Below are 17163 nucleotides of genomic sequence, written 5' to 3' on the forward strand. Positions count from 1 at the left end.
GCGTTGCTGCGTGTCTACATCTGGCGGTTACTGGTTAATCCTCGACATTGTGTAAGTTGTGTGTGCACAAAGTTCTTTCAAGTTCACCAAGACTTTCAATTGTACATTTCAGATTTCACTAATAATAACAAAAACAATTCAATCCAGGAAATATTCTTCCGGCGTCTTCAGCTCACCTCCCGTCACCTCCGAATTATGGCCACTGCTCCTGCTGTCGGATGATGTCCATGCGGAAATTGATCCAGACACAACACACCGCAGCTGCCTTTGTTCAGGTCAGTTGTTTAGCTTACCCACTAGTATAAACCCTAGGAATTATTCTGTAACGCTGTACACAAGCGATAGACTACTTAATTTTAGGACAAAACCATATTTAAAAATGCGATTTCGAAGTAGTTCTATTCCCCCTATGAATGAAAGCATTCATCTAGACATATACATTTTGTTTTGGTTCCCATGACGCCATTTTCTTTAAATCGATTAGCAATTCCCTCTCTTTGTCCATGTTTGTTGTTCTTTGCGCAATCCAGCGCGTTTCGCCCGCGGTTGTCCAAGCAATTGACGTCCACCTTTTCGTGATTGAGGAGTAGTTCTTCTATTCCAAGATATCTATAGCCAGAAATGTCGCCACATGGAGTAGAGTGTAGGCATTGTTGTTGCTGCGTATGATGTGGTCTGCTCTCTTTTTCGGCAAGTAATAGCGAACAGTAGTCATTTGTTTGGCACATGATGCATGATGGAGAGCCATTTACTTAAATCTTCGTTGAGTAAAAATCGAAATAGCACAGGTTCCATTATTTCGGTCTCCTCTTTCGCCACCTAAATAGTCACGCACAAATGGGATCATTTTAATTCATTTCTCCATAATGATGCACAAATGTTTTCAAAACAAGATAAAATGAAGGTTCCAGTAGGAACGTGTGCAATGTATCCGTTAGTGTTGAATCAATTAGAAGGAATGATTTTGTCACTTTTATCACGAAGGGGCTATCCTCCACCTGGGGAGGATAAGGTAGATCCTACCACATTGCACCACTTGAGATCTCATTTTACATATCTTGTCCCATCAGCCAATTGCATCCTCTTTTGTCGTTAGCCACTTTTTGGGATTTGAAAATTGTTTGCCCGCTGTTTATTCAAACTTTGACGATGCGTCTCGTTTCTGTTTGGCGCTAATAAGGCGTACGCATCTTTGAATGATATGCCATGTTGTCAGATCTCAATTCTAATTTGTGGTGGAGGAAGAGAGGAAATGATTTTCATGATGGCCCACTGCATTAAAAACCCTTTCCTCTCGTTTTCTTTCTTCGTTACAAGAAGAAAAACTTGTCTTGTCTACTTTCGTCAGTTTGTTTGAAAACGAGCTTCAGCTCGAGCCTACCTGGGTCCGCTTTTGCAGATATCTTGATTGTCTTGTTGATTCCGCCGGCGGGTAGTTTGTTATCAGCTGCAGTCGAGAGAAGCAGAGGGAGTTGCAATAGGTCGGACTTGGTTTCAAAGGTGAACATTTTATAGGGAATCATCCAATCAGAGCATAATGTGTAGACAACACTCCCGAACGACACGTGACTAGTTTTGTGCTTACTAAATGATGAAGAAATATTCTAGTCAGATGGAACGGGAATAACCTTTTGAATGAAACTTATTTTTGCCATTTAGATGATTGCATAAATCTAGTCTTCTTAACTTCACCCTGATAATTGACATTGCGAATACGGCTGCCTCTTGTTGACGTATTCTTCTTTTTACCATTTTCGATAATATTCAACATAAAATCAGCCAAGAATCTGTTTTTTCTTTTTCCCCCTGGCCGAGTAAAATGAAAGACGGAACAATTTTTTTTTAAGTTTGAAATGAAATTGTATTTGAATCGAAATGAGAGAAAAACAAAAGAAACTGGACCAGCTTCTACCATCGAAATAGTCATCGCAAGCCAACAACTATTCCGCTAGGCAAAACTGACGTCCAGCTTCAATTATTACATAACTTTAATTTAAGAAAAAAAAAATAGAAAACTAGCGAGAACCGGACTTGAGTATTTCGAAAACTGTACGACAATTGGCTAGCGTACCCCAGATGGTGACGTATCTGTTTTCTAGCGAGGGGGGATTGATGCATACATAGTAGTCGGAGGACAATTTTCTCAACAGGTAATCGTTGGAATACTTGTTATATCTCAAATCCAGGTTTGGACACTCCAATGTCACTGTCAATTTTTCACAGACGTCGGAGCAAGCGGCCAGTCGACGTTCAGCATCTCCTCCGGTGATAAAAAGTTCGCCCTTAACAAAACTTAGCCCCACCCCATACTCCTCTTCTATCCTTTCGGCATTGCAACCATTTCGTCCAATAACTTTCCCGCAATCACTTTTCGATATCCCAAACACGACGATTTGATCGACGTCAACTTCTTTTTCTACGGTTGATTTAATGTAAAATTCAGGTAGTACAGCCGACGGTTGCCTAGTAGATACCTTGACGGCTTTCTTCTCAACTGCGGTGCGTGCAGGAGAATATTTCAATACGTCAGTGGTGGGAGGCTGATGTGCCTGTGGTACGGTGATCGGCGATTTCGCTTGAGATTTGGTGGAACCTGAAGTTAAAAAGGCCGTTACAACATCAGTTATTTCATCTGATGGACGAATGGGCTCTTCAATTTGGTGATGGTGGAAAACTGAGGGTAAACTTTCAGACAAGTTCACTGGTTGTGGCTCGGTGATGGATGAGTCGACTTGAGGTTTAAATCCAGATGCTAAAAATGCAGTTACAATGTCGGTTATTTCAGTTACTGCAGGGATAGGCTCTTCAATTTGTTGGAATACTTCATTAGTGCCACACCCGACGTCCGTTGTCATTTTCGGTTGAATTTGTTTTTGTTGCAATTCGGTCAACTTTCGAAGCGCTTCGTCTTTTTCCTGGTCTAAGGTTCTCATTTGATCCACCAGTTGATTGACCCTTTCGGTCTGTTTGTTAAGTGATAGCTGGAGTTCTTCCAATGCCATCTTACTGGATAGAACAAGACAATCGGCGTCTTCCAGTTTTCGCCTTAACCGCCCATCATTTTCGGCCAAACTGAGATTTGTCGCTTCGAGTTCAGAAATGGTTGTATTCTTTGACTCTAAGCTCTCGTTTAGCCACGGCCAACTGCTGCGTGTCCAATTGTTTTTCATTTAGGCAAGTCCGGAGTTGCTCCAATTCCACTCGACTTTCTCGATTTTGCTCTTGTAGTTTTGTTATGGTTCTGTTTTTGGATACCAGAACACGTTGACTCAAAGCAAGCTCATCGTGTACCTTGTGCAATTTTTGTTCTTCAAGTCTATTCTGTAGTTTCTCCAAATTCGCTCGTGTGTATGCAATAACTCTATCCTTGGCTTCAACTTTTCGCCTTAGCACCGAATTCTCATTTGTCAAATGGAGATTTTCATCTGAATTGGCAGAAATAAGACTGTTTGTTTCTTCGAGTTCGCATTTGGTAGTTTCCAACTCGTCGTGTACCTTCTGAAACATTTGCAGCTTTGATGAGGAGTCTGTCAGTTGTGATTGAAGCAGATTCAACTCATTCTCCAGGCGTTCTTTATCCAATACAATCAGGTTTTTCTCAATCGCACTGGATGCGATAATTCTATCCCGGTCTTCAATTTTTCGCCTTAGTTGCGAATTGTTTTCGGCTAAACGGAGATTTTCCGTTTCAAGTTCAGAAATGGTTGTATTCTTCGACTCTAGCTCTCGTGTAGCCACGGCCAACTCGCGAGTGTCCAATTGTTGTTCAGCAAGGGAAGTCCGGAGACGTTCCGATTCCGCTCTACTGGATTCAAGAAAATAATTTGTACTTTCCAGTGTTCGCCTTAGTCGCGAATCCTCATTTGTCAAGCGAATATTTTTCACTGTAATGTCAGTAATAAAACGTTTCTGTTTTTCGAGTTTAGTTTTGGTAGTAGATGACTCGATGCGGAATTCTCGTAACTTGGAATGGGAGTCTGTCAGTTGGGATTGGACTAGACTCAACTCATTCGCCAAACGTTCGTTTTCCAATACAATCAGGTTATTTTCGTCGACTTTTGCCTTCAAACGAAGAAAACTTTGGTTGTTCAAGTCTTCTCCGCTGGCAGTCGATAATCCATCGTTAATTACAGGTCGGGGAAGTGCATGCTGGTTACTGCATGCAACGTCAGGTTTAATTTTATTCAGGTTAGCAGCCGAACGCCGAGTTTTTGATTCGGTCATTCGTCTGAAGAAATCCATGATCCTAAGAAAAAGGAAAGCAAATATAGTCACTTCCAAAGTTCCGATCATTTTCAAACTGTGTGATAGTTCGTGATAGTTTGTTTGCAATTCAAAACTGCGATACCTGCTAGTGCCGTTGGGGTTGCTTATATAGACTTTTCCAGGGGAATCTCGTTTTGCACTGTCAATTTTCTCTGTTTTAATCATATTTCTAATTATGTTTATGCTATTTAACTTTTTGTATTGATTTTCTATCTTACTTTAAGGTGTAACGGACATTGTTCATTTAGTTTTGAATTAATTGCAATTCATTTTAATCATTTAATTGCATTTTGAAATAAAGGTTTTTCAAAATTCCGGTTGGGATTCAATGTTGCCGGTCTGGACATGTCTGGAAAACGACAGGGCGCCCATAGCGGTGAATTCACCAACTAAGAAGAATGTAAGTTTAAGAAAAATTTATCATTTTTCATTGAATTGACATTTCACAGCAATCATTTCCTTTTTTCAGCATTCAGTTTTTCTTCAGCATTTATTGTTTTAGGTGGGTTTTCAAAAACGCTGACGAGGCTGTTGCCCTAAAACGGATATCGAAATGATAAATGACCTCACATGGATCCGTTAATGAAGTCTTAATTTTATCGTCTGCCTGTTGTCTAGCCTAAATGCAAGTGTGTAACGAGGTAAGCCGCGTAGCTGTTAAGCTCGTTCAGGTTATATTTTAAATTTTTAAGAATTCGAAATTTACTTCAGACTCCACTCAGATGCCGTGAAACTTTGGATACCGTCTGACCAAATATTGTTTGACAGCCATTTTCCGGCGATCAGGTAACATTTTGAGATTATAATGAAATTGTCGTGGATTAATTGGTTATTTTTGCCATTTTTTTTTCAGTCACTTCATCCTTTGATGGAGCGTCTAGAGTCTCAATCTCAAAGTCCGACAATCCATCCATCCTTGATTCCTTTCCGTACAGTCAAACGTGGAGGAATCTTTTGGCTCCGTCAGTAGGTGGCTAAAATCAAGTTGTCCCCCCAGCCGCCAGATGACGCGAGTCTCTTTGAGAGGATGAAATTTTCGCCATTTTGTTCCGAAACGTCAAGTGAAAAGGTATTCCAAATTCGTTACGGAATTGAGATGTCGATCTACATTTTCAGCATTGAAATTTAATGGTAAATTATAGTTTGGGTTTCTCAAATGTAATTAATCCTAGACGTTGCTGTGTGAATTTACAGGCAATCTGGCATATAATTTCCATTTGGCCAAATAATCGATCACGTGGACTGGAACTGCTTTGTATTTTGCCGAAATGTCGTCGGTTGTTAGCTTTACCTGTTCGGATGTACCTCTCATCTCACGCCGAAACACTACAGAGGTAGTAGAGTAATTTTGTTGATCAATTTCCCTGCAATGATGCTATAGATTTTATTAGTTGGTGTTCAGGTTGGAGATCCCGTTGCTTAACTGTTGCAGAATGTGAGAACTCTCAACAAAGTCTGAGCTACATGACCGGCATCATTACAGTGATTTTGTTGGAGCCAGCTGGTGAAAGGTGTGATTGAGTCAAGTTGAGCTGCAGCTGCTGCATGCAGTTTATCGAGCTGGTGTTATCCTGAAGTGTCATTGCAGGAAGACTTTTTGAAATGGTAAGTTGATTGAATTTATTGGTTGTAACTTGGGAAGTCTTTTTTTTTGTGAAATTCAACTGACAAGTGAACTCTGATCTGATGTAGACAACAAGTGGTGCTATTTCTTGCTTCCAAATTATAGTTTCCGTGAAAGATATCAGATAGAGATCAGCTTCCTTTGAGTTAACAATTTTCTTCTGATCTAAGTAAAACAAAAATTTCCACTGTGTATTACCAACGTTTTCTAACACTTAAGAATTAGATGTACAGAAGTCTCTTTTCATGGCATTTAATGATTTAATCTTTATTTAAAATTCATTTGCCAATGGAATCTTGGAAAAATGTCTGTCATTTGTTTTACACGATTTCTTTTGCATTCCTTTTTCCCCATAGGACTTGGTGATACTTAAACTATGCCTGTGCTGTTCAATGTGCAGTGGTTTTGCAGCCTGTTTCCAGTTGAGAGATGTGATTATGCAGCTGATACAGAATTGAAGAAAAAGATCTGAAGTAGCTGTGCTGGTGTTCTCCTGAAATTGCTGTGCCACAAGAGTTGCAGATAGTGTGTTTGGTTCCACATAGAAGTTAATGTAATGAGATGATTAGCCACTTCTGCCTATAAGTTTTGTAAAACTTCAAAGTTATAAGAAATATACAAGTCAAGTGCAAAAAATGATTTTATTATAAGTTATAAGACACAGCAAACAAAGGAATTGCTTTATTATCCCACCTCCACCCACAATTCCACCACTTTTTAAAGTCACACATATACATACATAGATACATACACATAAGTTAAACCGTTGGCTGCCACGCCATACAACCCGTAGGTTGTTCTCTACTCTCTACGCGCCATGTCTGAAGGATCCATGATGCAAGGTGGGACTTGCCATTGCTGACAAGTCCTGGGTGACAGGAGAAGATGGATTGCACGCATTTAGGAGGCCTCTAGGAGGCCCGTGCTAAGGAGCTAGGGGAGAACAAAGGCGTGGCAGACAACGGGTTAACTAACACAAACAACAACATATTAACAACAACAAATGATGATCCGCGCTGACATTTTGGAGATAACGGAGATGTTTTGGTGTCCATCTTCTCGACGTCTTTTCTGCATTACCTGAATAAAGAAAAAACAGTTGTTATTAAGTGAAATGCCAATAAAAGTTACACAATACAGATAGAAACAAAAGTCAGGTTTTTTAGCTCAAAGATTTGAAGATGCAATTTTTAAAACTTAAAATCAAGCTTGCAATATTGAGAATTGTAAACAGAACAAAGCTCACTTGCTAGTTTTTTGAAAATTTTCCGGAAGTATACCGGAAATAACCACAGCACCTCAACCATAGAGCTGTCGTCAAATTAAACCACATATTCGTGATCTACGTGAAATTTGGGGTCGAATAGATGTGATTTAAACGAAATCCAAAATTTTGCCAAAATCGAGAATTTCCCTGAACTATAGGAAGTTCAGGAAAATTCTCAAAACCGGAAGTACGAAAACGTAAAAAAAATAACATGAACTTTACCACAAATTTGATGAGGATCACGAATTTGTGGTTCTTTTGTGCGTGGAATGAATATTTACTGAACTACTGACTGAAATGAGAAAACCGGAAGTAGAAAAAAACACATTATTTCAAAATCTAACAAGTGAGCTTTGTTGGTGGAATAGTGATCGTCAGTTTTCAATAAAAAAATTCCACACAAAAGCTGCCGATAAATGTTTAAAGAGATTTTAAAGTAACTGAAACTGACTGTTCTGACAGCTGACAATTATCGAAAGCCATCCAGCGTTAGAAAAAGAAACGTCTAAGTAAAACTTTTTCAGCGCGCAAGTAGGGCCTGATTTCGGAATTATTACAGACACAAGTTAGTATACTATTGGAATAGATAATCTACGAAATAAGTAAATTGTCGGGTACCTGGGCATAATCCCGTGGTGAGTGATTGCAGGTGTGTAACAGCGGGACGCAAGCGACCACTGAAGTGTTCCAACTCGTCAGTGAAGCAAGACAAGTTGTATTTTTGTGTACGAAGCGATGAAGCAGAAGCTGGAAAAGTTTACGCCGGGAAGATAAGGATGGAGCAGAACGTTGGTCATGAACAAAAGCCAGCGTTGGCTCAAGAATATCCGTGCCAGGACCACACGATTCCACAAAGAAACTGTGAGCTCTGTAAAAAAAAAAATGTTTTACATTAATGAAAATATAAAAATGAATAAAGCATATCATTCTTTACCTTTTCTAAGAAGCACACTGAAAAGTTCATGATGACATAACCGTAGAAATGGAATTCACAGCAACCAACAGCATTACTCCACATGTTGAGACAAACTTCCTGATGCTAAAGAAAGTGTCATGAAGTATTGCAGTACTTAGCGTGGTGATAGGTGGTTCACTTCACACTCTTCATGTCACTGAAACTCTAAGTGGAAATGGGACAAGGAAATTCTCTACATTATTTACAAATTTACTCAAATTTACCTATAAGAAATAAAACTCTACCTATCTCTTAGCTGGGTTGCCTTCTAAACCAAAGTAAAAACAGCCATCACAACAAACGTGCTGTTGCAGGGTACACCACCAAAATTGCAAGATTTGGAAAAGATCCTATGGTTCATAAGCAAGAATACCTATGTTATATAAAAATCTGAATTGTAATGGTCTGGTAGCAGTAATGGGGAAATACCTTATCTTGGCACATTTATATTCCACTATATGTGCTCTTCAAACATGAGTTTTAGGCTTTTGACAGCATGAGGATCTAATGGATGGATATTGACTGATCGCTGAAGTCAACTTGTTGGAATGACTGACAGTATGCATCTAGAATTTGAAGAAATAAGTTGCTACAGTATAAAAATAAGAAAACTAGGTAAAGATAAACCTACATAAGATACGAAGTTCAATTTGGTATTTGAATTCACAGGAATAAGCATAAATTAGCAACCATTTGTTTCGCTCATTTCGACTCGTTTCACCATGATGAAAGAACAACATCGGCGACTCTGGCGACATCTAGTAATGAGTTTTGAATCCTAATGCACAGTCAATCACAGACAGACATGACATTACACGTCGTAACTTTCATAAGTTACTTAAAAAGTTTAACAACGGACATTGGGGATAACAAGTAACTTTTTTTAAGTAATAGATGAAATAATCTTTAGCTAAAGATTCTTACTGCATTCTTGACTTAATGTTTCAGATAATTTCAGCTGAAGTTTTCATGTACCTGGTCAACTAGGTGCTCTTGACAATAGAAATGAAATGGTTTAATCCAATAATGCGAGCTCACAACCTATGTCTTCTGAAGAAAAGTCATTTCTGTTGCAGGTTAGCTATTTTACCAAAAATATTTTGAATTACTGTGTTCTTTAAGACAATAATATTCACATTTACTTTTCCCTTTCAAGTTGTTAATCTTCAAGATATTGATGCCTTCGCCAGATCCAATTCTTTGTTGCTGATGAGAGAGAGAATTCATCATTTTGTGTGCAACAGTTCTTTCTGCATCAAGTTTAACTGGTCGTTCCTTGATGGTGGTGTCGTGTTACCAAATTTGCATCATCAATCATCATATATTGTTAAATTGTCATTGTGTCTGTGGATAGTTATCGTTTAAAAGTTAAGAAGCAACAAAAACAAATATGGGATGTTCATGTCAAACAAATAATAAACATGTTTTCGGGATTGGGAAAGGAAAGTGGAGGATGTTGGAGGGAGGGGTGATTTAAGTTTGGATAAAAAATCAGTTAATCCATAACCCCACAAACATATCCCTACCAATTAATCTTCCAACTCCACAAACTTATACCTTCCAATTCTTCAAACCCCACAAACAAACACCTTTCAATCCCCAAATTTATACCCTAAACCACATAAACCAATATTAAGCCCAATCAATGTAATGTCAATAATGAATAAAAAAACTTGTATTTTAAACCAGCCTTTTTTTCTTTTTCTATTTAATAATTCAATAAACAGAGCGTTCGGTTCAAGACATTATCTACTGTACGAGTTTATTGCAAACCCGCCACCACCGCTGCGGCAATGAGACAAAAAGCGATGGTCTAAAGCGAAATCTGCGTGACTGACGCAGATCATGGACCTTCCAAGTCCCCGTTCGACCAGAGCCCTCCCCTCCTCCTGGTTTCACAGCGGGTGAGTGACCACCGGCGGGCGTTGGTTAGTGGTTAGTTAGGGAAACGGGGCCACAGAAAAGAAGGGAGCCCAGATATGCACTTGCAATTTAGCTAACTACACAATTAAACAGTCTTGAATGACAGCATGCTCTCAAGGTTGGTTTACAGGCTTCCAGGCAATGGTTGAAGTCCACAATAAGTAGCAAAGGATTACCCTGTAAGCAGAACATTTAATTTGGATGACAATACTTTTCAAAAAATTGTAGCGACAGAAAACATTACCTCAAATCAAGAGGGCCCGTTTAAGGAAGTAAAAGGGGAGATTCAAGGGTAGCAACTATTGGATTAGCAAACAAGGGACCTTGTTTCTTTCTTGAAAGGACATTACTTCTCATAAAGTCTGTCATGTCAATTTAGAAACCTGTAATTTGGAACCCGTAAATAAAAAAAATAAAAGTAACCTTGTTTATAATTTGTGTCATCAATGTGCTTGATGTCTGATCTAAAAGAATAATTATACAGTTATCGGTATAGCCTATACTCGAAATTGCCTCTTAAACATTAGATAGACGTAAGTGCAGATCAATACTTATAAAACATATACAAGACTGCAACGAAGAAAGATCAGTAAGATGACAAGTGAACTTACACATGAAACCACCAATCAGTTATCCAAAGTTCTCAGATGGAATGAGAGATTGGTCCATGGTAAAGGACAGCATGAAATCGTCCCTAAATATTAGATAGACATTAGGTAGACGTAAGTGTAGATGAGTCCTTGAAATACTCGCAAAACTTGAACAGAAAGAAAACTTGAAAACAAACACGTCCCTGCTCTACCTCGTCGACATTAAATTCATAAATAACAATGACGTAAAAGACAATATAAAGATCAAATATGAGATACTCACGCAATATTTTTCTCGCCAAATCATATCTCGTCCAAGGAAACGCCATCACAAATTGCGAACAGCCAAATATTTAAAGTGTAAAACTCCGTGCTGTGTTGAGACTCGGTTGGGTAGTCGAATGATGCTGGCCGCCTAAATGATGTTCATGTATAGGCCGCATCTTCCCGGTCATTACCTAAATGGCTAGATCAAGAAATAAAATGTAAACGAAATTTAAATTCAGTGGCATGACAAGATGAAGTTAACAGGTAAGTAATCAGGTTTCCTGAGCAATCCAGAAGATAAAATGAGTCAATTTCGATGACAAAACGAATGATCCGCGTTGAACGTGTGGTCATTGCCTTGTTTTGGAGACAGCCAGACATTTGGTCTTATAGGCCATATCTAAATAAGAAACAAAAAAAATGTTAAAATTGCTATTAGGATGACAACTTCACTAAATTGAATGTAAACAAAACTTCCATTTATGATCACAACATGAACCTCTTTTTTGGTTGTTGACAAACAGGGAGATTCAAGGGTGGCAGACAACGGGTTAGCAAACAAGGAATCTTGTTGACTGTGTAGTCCTTGTCCTTTTTGAACGAAGAAAGTTCAGTAACATGATAAGTGAACTTACACATGAAGCCATAAATCAGTTATCCAAGGCTCTCTAGAAAATGGAATGAGAGAATGGTCCATTCTGGGGTTGGTGATCTAGCAAGTCCAAAAGAAACAGCCGATAATTAAGATTAATTTTAATAAAACATGAGAAGAATTTAGGTTAGTTTAAGCTAGTGTTGGTTGTTAACTGTATAATTTGATGGCACATTCAGTAGAATAGAATGAATTTGAACAAAATAGTTGACGGTAGGCTGCACCACTTTCACGTTTCCTCAGACTGTAAGTTTGATGAAAAACATTAAGGTTATCCAACATGTACACGGAATAGAACAAATAACTGACAAGTTACAGACAAAATCACTCGAATTTACCTGTGAATTCATTTGTAATTTTCGAAGAAAAGAACAACTTTTGACAGCAAACCGCCGTAGTTGAAGGACTGGTCTTAACATACCCACAACACTTGAAAAGCGCATTTTTGTTCGCTTAGACCTAGCAATCAATCTTGAGAAATGGGACAGAGAACAAAGTTCACTCGCTAGTTTCATGCAAATTTTCGTGTCATGTTTGAATTAGCTGAATTGGTATGCCATGGAATACCATGCCACGTGAAGGAAGCAGACCACACGAGAAATGATGTTCCATAAAGAAGTGCGAAATTTCTCTACCAGGACTCCACGAGCCTCTGAAAAAGAAAACAATAGTTTTAGCAGTTCACATGTGGGTTTTTGCAACAAAACTATGTGCAATTAATGGAGGCTTTTTTCAGCAAACAAACACAAACAAAACGCTCTCGTCACTCGTGTTTTGTTCAATTGCAGACGATCTGAATCTGATACCGGATGTCAAGAGATAAACTCGAAGCCATCTTACGGTAAAAAATGACAATTGCCAATTGGATAAATCATGGATCCATGCATTCTTTAACAGAAAATGCAGATTCAATAAATTTGTTCTTGGTCACTGAAAATCACAAATAATTGCAATCTGGAAAAGGCGTCAACTCAACGTACTGATAACATTCAACAAAGCACATGATCAAAAAACCTTACATTCTAAAAACCATTCAGGGAACAACTCTAATTAATACTCACGAAATAATAACTTAATTGGATTTGAAAACCAAATGACATTAATATAGCTACTGGCTGCTAGCTGATTCCAATGAAAATGAACTGCCAAACAACTACCAAAACCAATTGATTCTGCTACACAAATAACATTTCAGCACTTGCCATGTTGCCAAACTCATAAACATCGAAGCGAAAACAAGCAGATAATAACAAAGTTAATGCTTTAGGGAATTTTGCAGCGCCACCTGGTGGCAAATTTAGGAACTAAATTTTATTATGATCGCATCGTGCTCAGCGTGAAATTCTGATCAAGAATATGTTTGTTTCAAACGGTTCTGAGCAGTAGAAGTGCCTGTTTCTAAGTATTGAAATCAGCGCCACCTGGTGGCAAGTTTTGGAACTAAACAGCGCCACCTGGTGGCAAATTTAGGAACTAAATTTTATTATGATCGCATCGTGCTCAGCGTGAAATTCTGATCAAGAATATGTTTGTTTCAAACGGTTCTGAGCAGTAGAAGTGCCTGTTTCTAAGTATTGAAATCAGCGCCACCTGGTGGCAAGTTTTGGAACTAAATTTTATTATGATCGCATCGTGTTCAGCGTGAAATTCTGATCAAGAATATGTTTGTTTCAAACGGTTCTGAGCAGTAGAAGTGCCTGTTTCTAAGTATTGAAATCAGCGCCACCTGGTGGCAAGTTTTGGAACTAAACAGCGCCACCTGGTGGCAAATTTAGGAACTAAATTTTATTATGATCGCATCGTGCTCAGCGTGAAATTCTGATCAAGAATATGTTTGTTTCAAACGGTTCTGAGCAGTAGAAGTGCCTGTTTCTAAGTATTGAAATCAGCGCCACCTGGTGGCAAGTTTTGGAACTAAACAGCGCCACCTGGTGGCAAATTTAGGAACTAAATTTTATTATGATCGCATCGTGCTCAGCGTGAAATTCTGATCAAGAATATGTTTGTTTCAAACGGTTCTGAGCAGTAGAAGTGCCTGTTTCTAAGTATTGAAATCAGCGCCACCTGGTGGCAAGTTTTGGAACTAAACAGCGCCACCTGGTGGCAAGTTTTGGAACTAAATTTTATTATGATCGCATCGTGCTCAGCGTGAAATTCTGATCAAGAATATGTTTGTTTCAAACGGTTCTGAGCAGTAGAAGTGCCTGTTTCTAAGTATTGAAATCAGCGCCACCTGGTGGCAAGTTTTGGAACTAAACAGCGCCACCTGGTGGCAAATTTAGGAACTTAATTTTATTATGATCGCATCGTGTTCAGCGTGAAATTCTGATCAAGAATATGTTTGTTTCAAACGGTTCTGAGCAGTAGAAGTGCCTGTTTCTAAGTATTGAAATCAGCGCCACCTGGTGGCAAGTTTTGGAACTAAACAGCGCCACCTGGTGGCAAATTTAGGAACTAAATTTTATTATGATCGCATCGTGCTCAGCGTGAAATTCTGATCAAGAATATGTTTGTTTCAAACGGTTCTGAGCAGTAGAAGTGCCTGTTTCTAAGTATTGAAATCAGCGCCACCTGGTGGCAAGTTTTGGAACTAAACAGCGCCACCTGGTGGCAAATTTAGGAACTAAATTTTATTATGATCGCATCGTGCTCAGCGTGAAATTCTGATCAAGAATATGTTTGTTTCAAACGGTTCTGAGCAGTAGAAGTGCCTGTTTCTAAGTATTGAAATCAGCGCCACCTGGTGGCAAGTTTTGGAACTAAACAGCGCCACCTGGTGGCAAATTTAGGAACTAAATTTTATTATGATCGCATCGTGCTCAGCGTGAAATTCTGATCAAGAATATGTTTGTTTCAAACGGTTCTGAGCAGTAGAAGTGCCTGTTTCTAAGTATTGAAATCAGCGCCACCTGGTGGCAAGTTTTGGAACTAAATTTTATTATGATCGCATCGTGCTCAGCGTGAAATTCTGATCAAGAATATGTTTGTTTCAAACGGTTCTGAGCAGTAGAAGTGCCTGTTTCTAAGTATTGAAATCAGCGCCACCTGGTGGCAAGTTTTGGAACTAAACAGCGCCACCTGGTGGCAAGTTTTGGAACTAAATTTTATTATGATCGCATCGTGCTCAGCGTGAAATTCTGATCAAGAATATGTTTGTTTCAAACGGTTCTGAGCAGTAGAAGTGCCTGTTTCTAAGTATTGAAATCAGCGCCACCTGGTGACTTGCGAGACCCAATGAAGTCATGAAATTTGGAAAGTGAATATCTCGAGAACGGCTAATCGCAGCGACACCAGAAAAACTTTATTCGATTCTAAATGAAAAACTGAACAAGAAAACATTTGGTTGATCAGTCATCCACTTCCAGTGACGGTACTTGTGAAAATTTTGACTTTCAAGTGTTTTGAATCGAGTTTTGAGGGATACCAAGTGGCCGTACGAGTTTTATTTTGCGAAATTCGAGTTCCTCGTTTCAAAACACGTCTTTTATGTCTTTTTGGTCAAAATCGGAAGAAGTTGATGTAACCTAACCTAACCTCTGGATTTTTTTTCCAAGTGAGCCCCAAGGAAGTCCAGAAATTTGGAAAGTGAATATCTCGAGAACGGCTAATCGCAGCGACACCAGAAAAACTTTATTCGATTCTAAATGAAAAACTGAACAAGAAAACATATGGTTGATCAGTCATCCACTTCCAGTGACGGTACTTGTGAAAATTTTGACTTTCAAGTGTTTTGAATCGAGTTTTGAGGGATACCAAGTGGCCGTACGAGTTTTATTTTGCGAAATTCGAGTTCCTCGTGTCAAAACACGTCTTTTATGTCTTTTTGGTCAAAATCGGAAGAAGTTGATGTAACCTAACCTAACCTCTGGATTTTTTTCCAAGTGAGCCCCAAGGAAGTCCGGAAATTTGGAAAGAGAATATCTCGAGAACGGATAATCGCAGCGACACCAGAAAAACTTTATTCGATTCTAAATGAAAAACTGAACAAGAAAACATATGGTTGATCAGTCATCCACTTCCAGTGACGGTACTTGTGAAAATTTTGACTTTCAAGTGTTTTGAATCGAGTTTTGAGGGATACCAAGTGGCTGTACGAGTTTTATTTTGCGAAATTCGAGTTCCTCGTTTCAAAACACGTCTTTTATGTCTTTTTGGTCAAAATCGGAAGAAGTTGATGTAACCTAACCTAACCTCTGGATTTTTTTTCCAAGTGAGCCCCAAGGAAGTCCGGAAATTTGGAAAGAGAATATCTCGAGAACGGCTAATCGCAGCGACACCAGAAAAACTTTATTCGATTCTAAATGAAAAACTGAACAAGAAAACATTTGGTTGATCAGTCATCCACTTCCAGTGACGGTACTTGTGAAAATTTTGACTTTCAAGTGTTTTGAATCGAGTTTTGAGGGATACCAAGTGGCCGTACGAGTTTTATTTTGCGAAATTCGAGTTCCTCGTGTCAAAACACGTCTTTTATGTCTTTTTGGTCAAAATCGGAAGAAGTTGATGTAACCTAACCTAACCTCTGGATTTTTTTTCCAAGTGAGCCCCAAGGAAGTCCAGAAATTTGGAAAGTGAATATCTCGAGAACGGCTAATCGCAGCGACACCAGAAAAACTTTATTCGATTCTAAATGAAAAACTGAACAAGAAAACATATGGTTGATCAGTCATCCACTTCCAGTGACGGTACTTGTGAAAATTTTGACTTTCAAGTGTTTTGAATCGAGTTTTGAGGGATACCAAGTGGCCGTACGAGTTTTATTTTGCGAAATTCGAGTTCCTCGTGTCAAAACACGTCTTTTATGTCTTTTTGGTCAAAATCGGAAGAAGTTGATGTAACCTAACCTAACCTCTGGATTTTTTTCCAAGTGAGACCCAAGGAAGTCCTGAAATTTGGAAAGTGAATATCTCAAGAACGGCTAATCGCAGCGACACCAGACAAACTTTATTCGATTCGAAATTAAAAACTGAACAAGAAAACATATGGTTGATCAGTCATCCACTTCCAGTGACGGTACTTGTGAAAATTTTGACTTTCAAGTGTTTTGAATCGAGTTTTGAGGGATACCAAGTGGCTGTACGAGTTTTATTTTGCGAAATTCGAGTTCCTCGTTTCAAAACACGTCTTTTATGTCTTTTTGGTCAAAATCGGAAGAAGTTGATGTAACCTAACCTAACCTCTGGATTTTTTTTCCAAGTGAGCCCCAAGGAAGTCCAGAAATTTGGAAAGTGAATATCTCGAGAACGGCTAATCGCAGCGACACCAGAAAAACTTTATTCGATTCTAAATGAAAAACTGAACAAGAAAACATATGGTTGATCAGTCATCCACTTCCAGTGACGGTACTTGTGAAAATTTTGACTTTCAAGTGTTTTGAATCGAGTTTTGAGGGATACCAAGTGGCTGTACGAGTTTTATTTTGCGAAATTCGAGTTCCTCGTTTCAAAACACGTCTTTTATGTCTTTTTGGTCAAAATCGGAAGAAGTTGATGTAACCTAACCTAACCTCTGGATTTTTTTTCCAAGTGAGACCCAAGGAAGTCCTGAAATTTGGAAAGTGAATATCTCGAGAACGGCTAATCGCAGCGACACCAGACAAACTTTATTCGATTCGAAATT

General features: G+C 38.8%; 1 protein-coding gene and 3 long non-coding RNA genes across 5 annotated transcripts; 1 reads left to right on the plus strand and 3 right to left on the minus strand.

The window, feature by feature from the left end:
- Window positions 1–3093: 3093 nt before the first annotated feature.
- On the minus strand, window positions 3094–4380 carry LOC124320797 (paramyosin-like). The gene is made up of 2 exons (XM_046783692.1): window positions 4349–4380; window positions 3094–4246 (listed from the first exon to the last, which is right to left on the minus strand). The coding sequence occupies exon 2, from the start codon at window positions 4240–4242 to the stop codon at window positions 3094–3096; it is 1149 nt and encodes a 382-aa protein (XP_046639648.1). The 5' UTR covers window positions 4243–4246; window positions 4349–4380.
- Window positions 4381–7793: 3413 nt separating this feature from the next.
- LOC124320788 lies at window positions 7794–8836 on the minus strand. 2 transcript variants are annotated; one of them, XR_006914038.1, is made up of 5 exons: window positions 8744–8836; window positions 8542–8678; window positions 8358–8462; window positions 8092–8277; window positions 7794–8025 (listed from the first exon to the last, which is right to left on the minus strand). It is a non-coding gene; the product is annotated as an uncharacterized LOC124320788 (long non-coding RNA). The 2 variants fall into 2 exon arrangements; XR_006914039.1 differs by having other exon boundaries at window positions 8358–8485.
- A 20-nt stretch (window positions 8837–8856) lies between these two features.
- Window positions 8857–9797, plus strand: LOC124320787. Its single transcript, XR_006914037.1, has 3 exons — window positions 8857–8985; window positions 9061–9188; window positions 9269–9797. It is a non-coding gene; the product is annotated as an uncharacterized LOC124320787 (long non-coding RNA).
- Window positions 9798–9996: 199 nt separating this feature from the next.
- LOC124321067 lies at window positions 9997–11168 on the minus strand. The gene is made up of 4 exons (XR_006914119.1): window positions 10909–11168; window positions 10647–10729; window positions 10280–10418; window positions 9997–10212 (listed from the first exon to the last, which is right to left on the minus strand). It is a non-coding gene; the product is annotated as an uncharacterized LOC124321067 (long non-coding RNA).
- Window positions 11169–17163: the final 5995 nt, after the last annotated feature.

This window comes from Daphnia pulicaria, chromosome 1, assembly GCF_021234035.1.
Source record: "Daphnia pulicaria isolate SC F1-1A chromosome 1, SC_F0-13Bv2, whole genome shotgun sequence".
Taxonomy (NCBI): Eukaryota; Metazoa; Arthropoda; class Branchiopoda; order Diplostraca; family Daphniidae; genus Daphnia; species Daphnia pulicaria.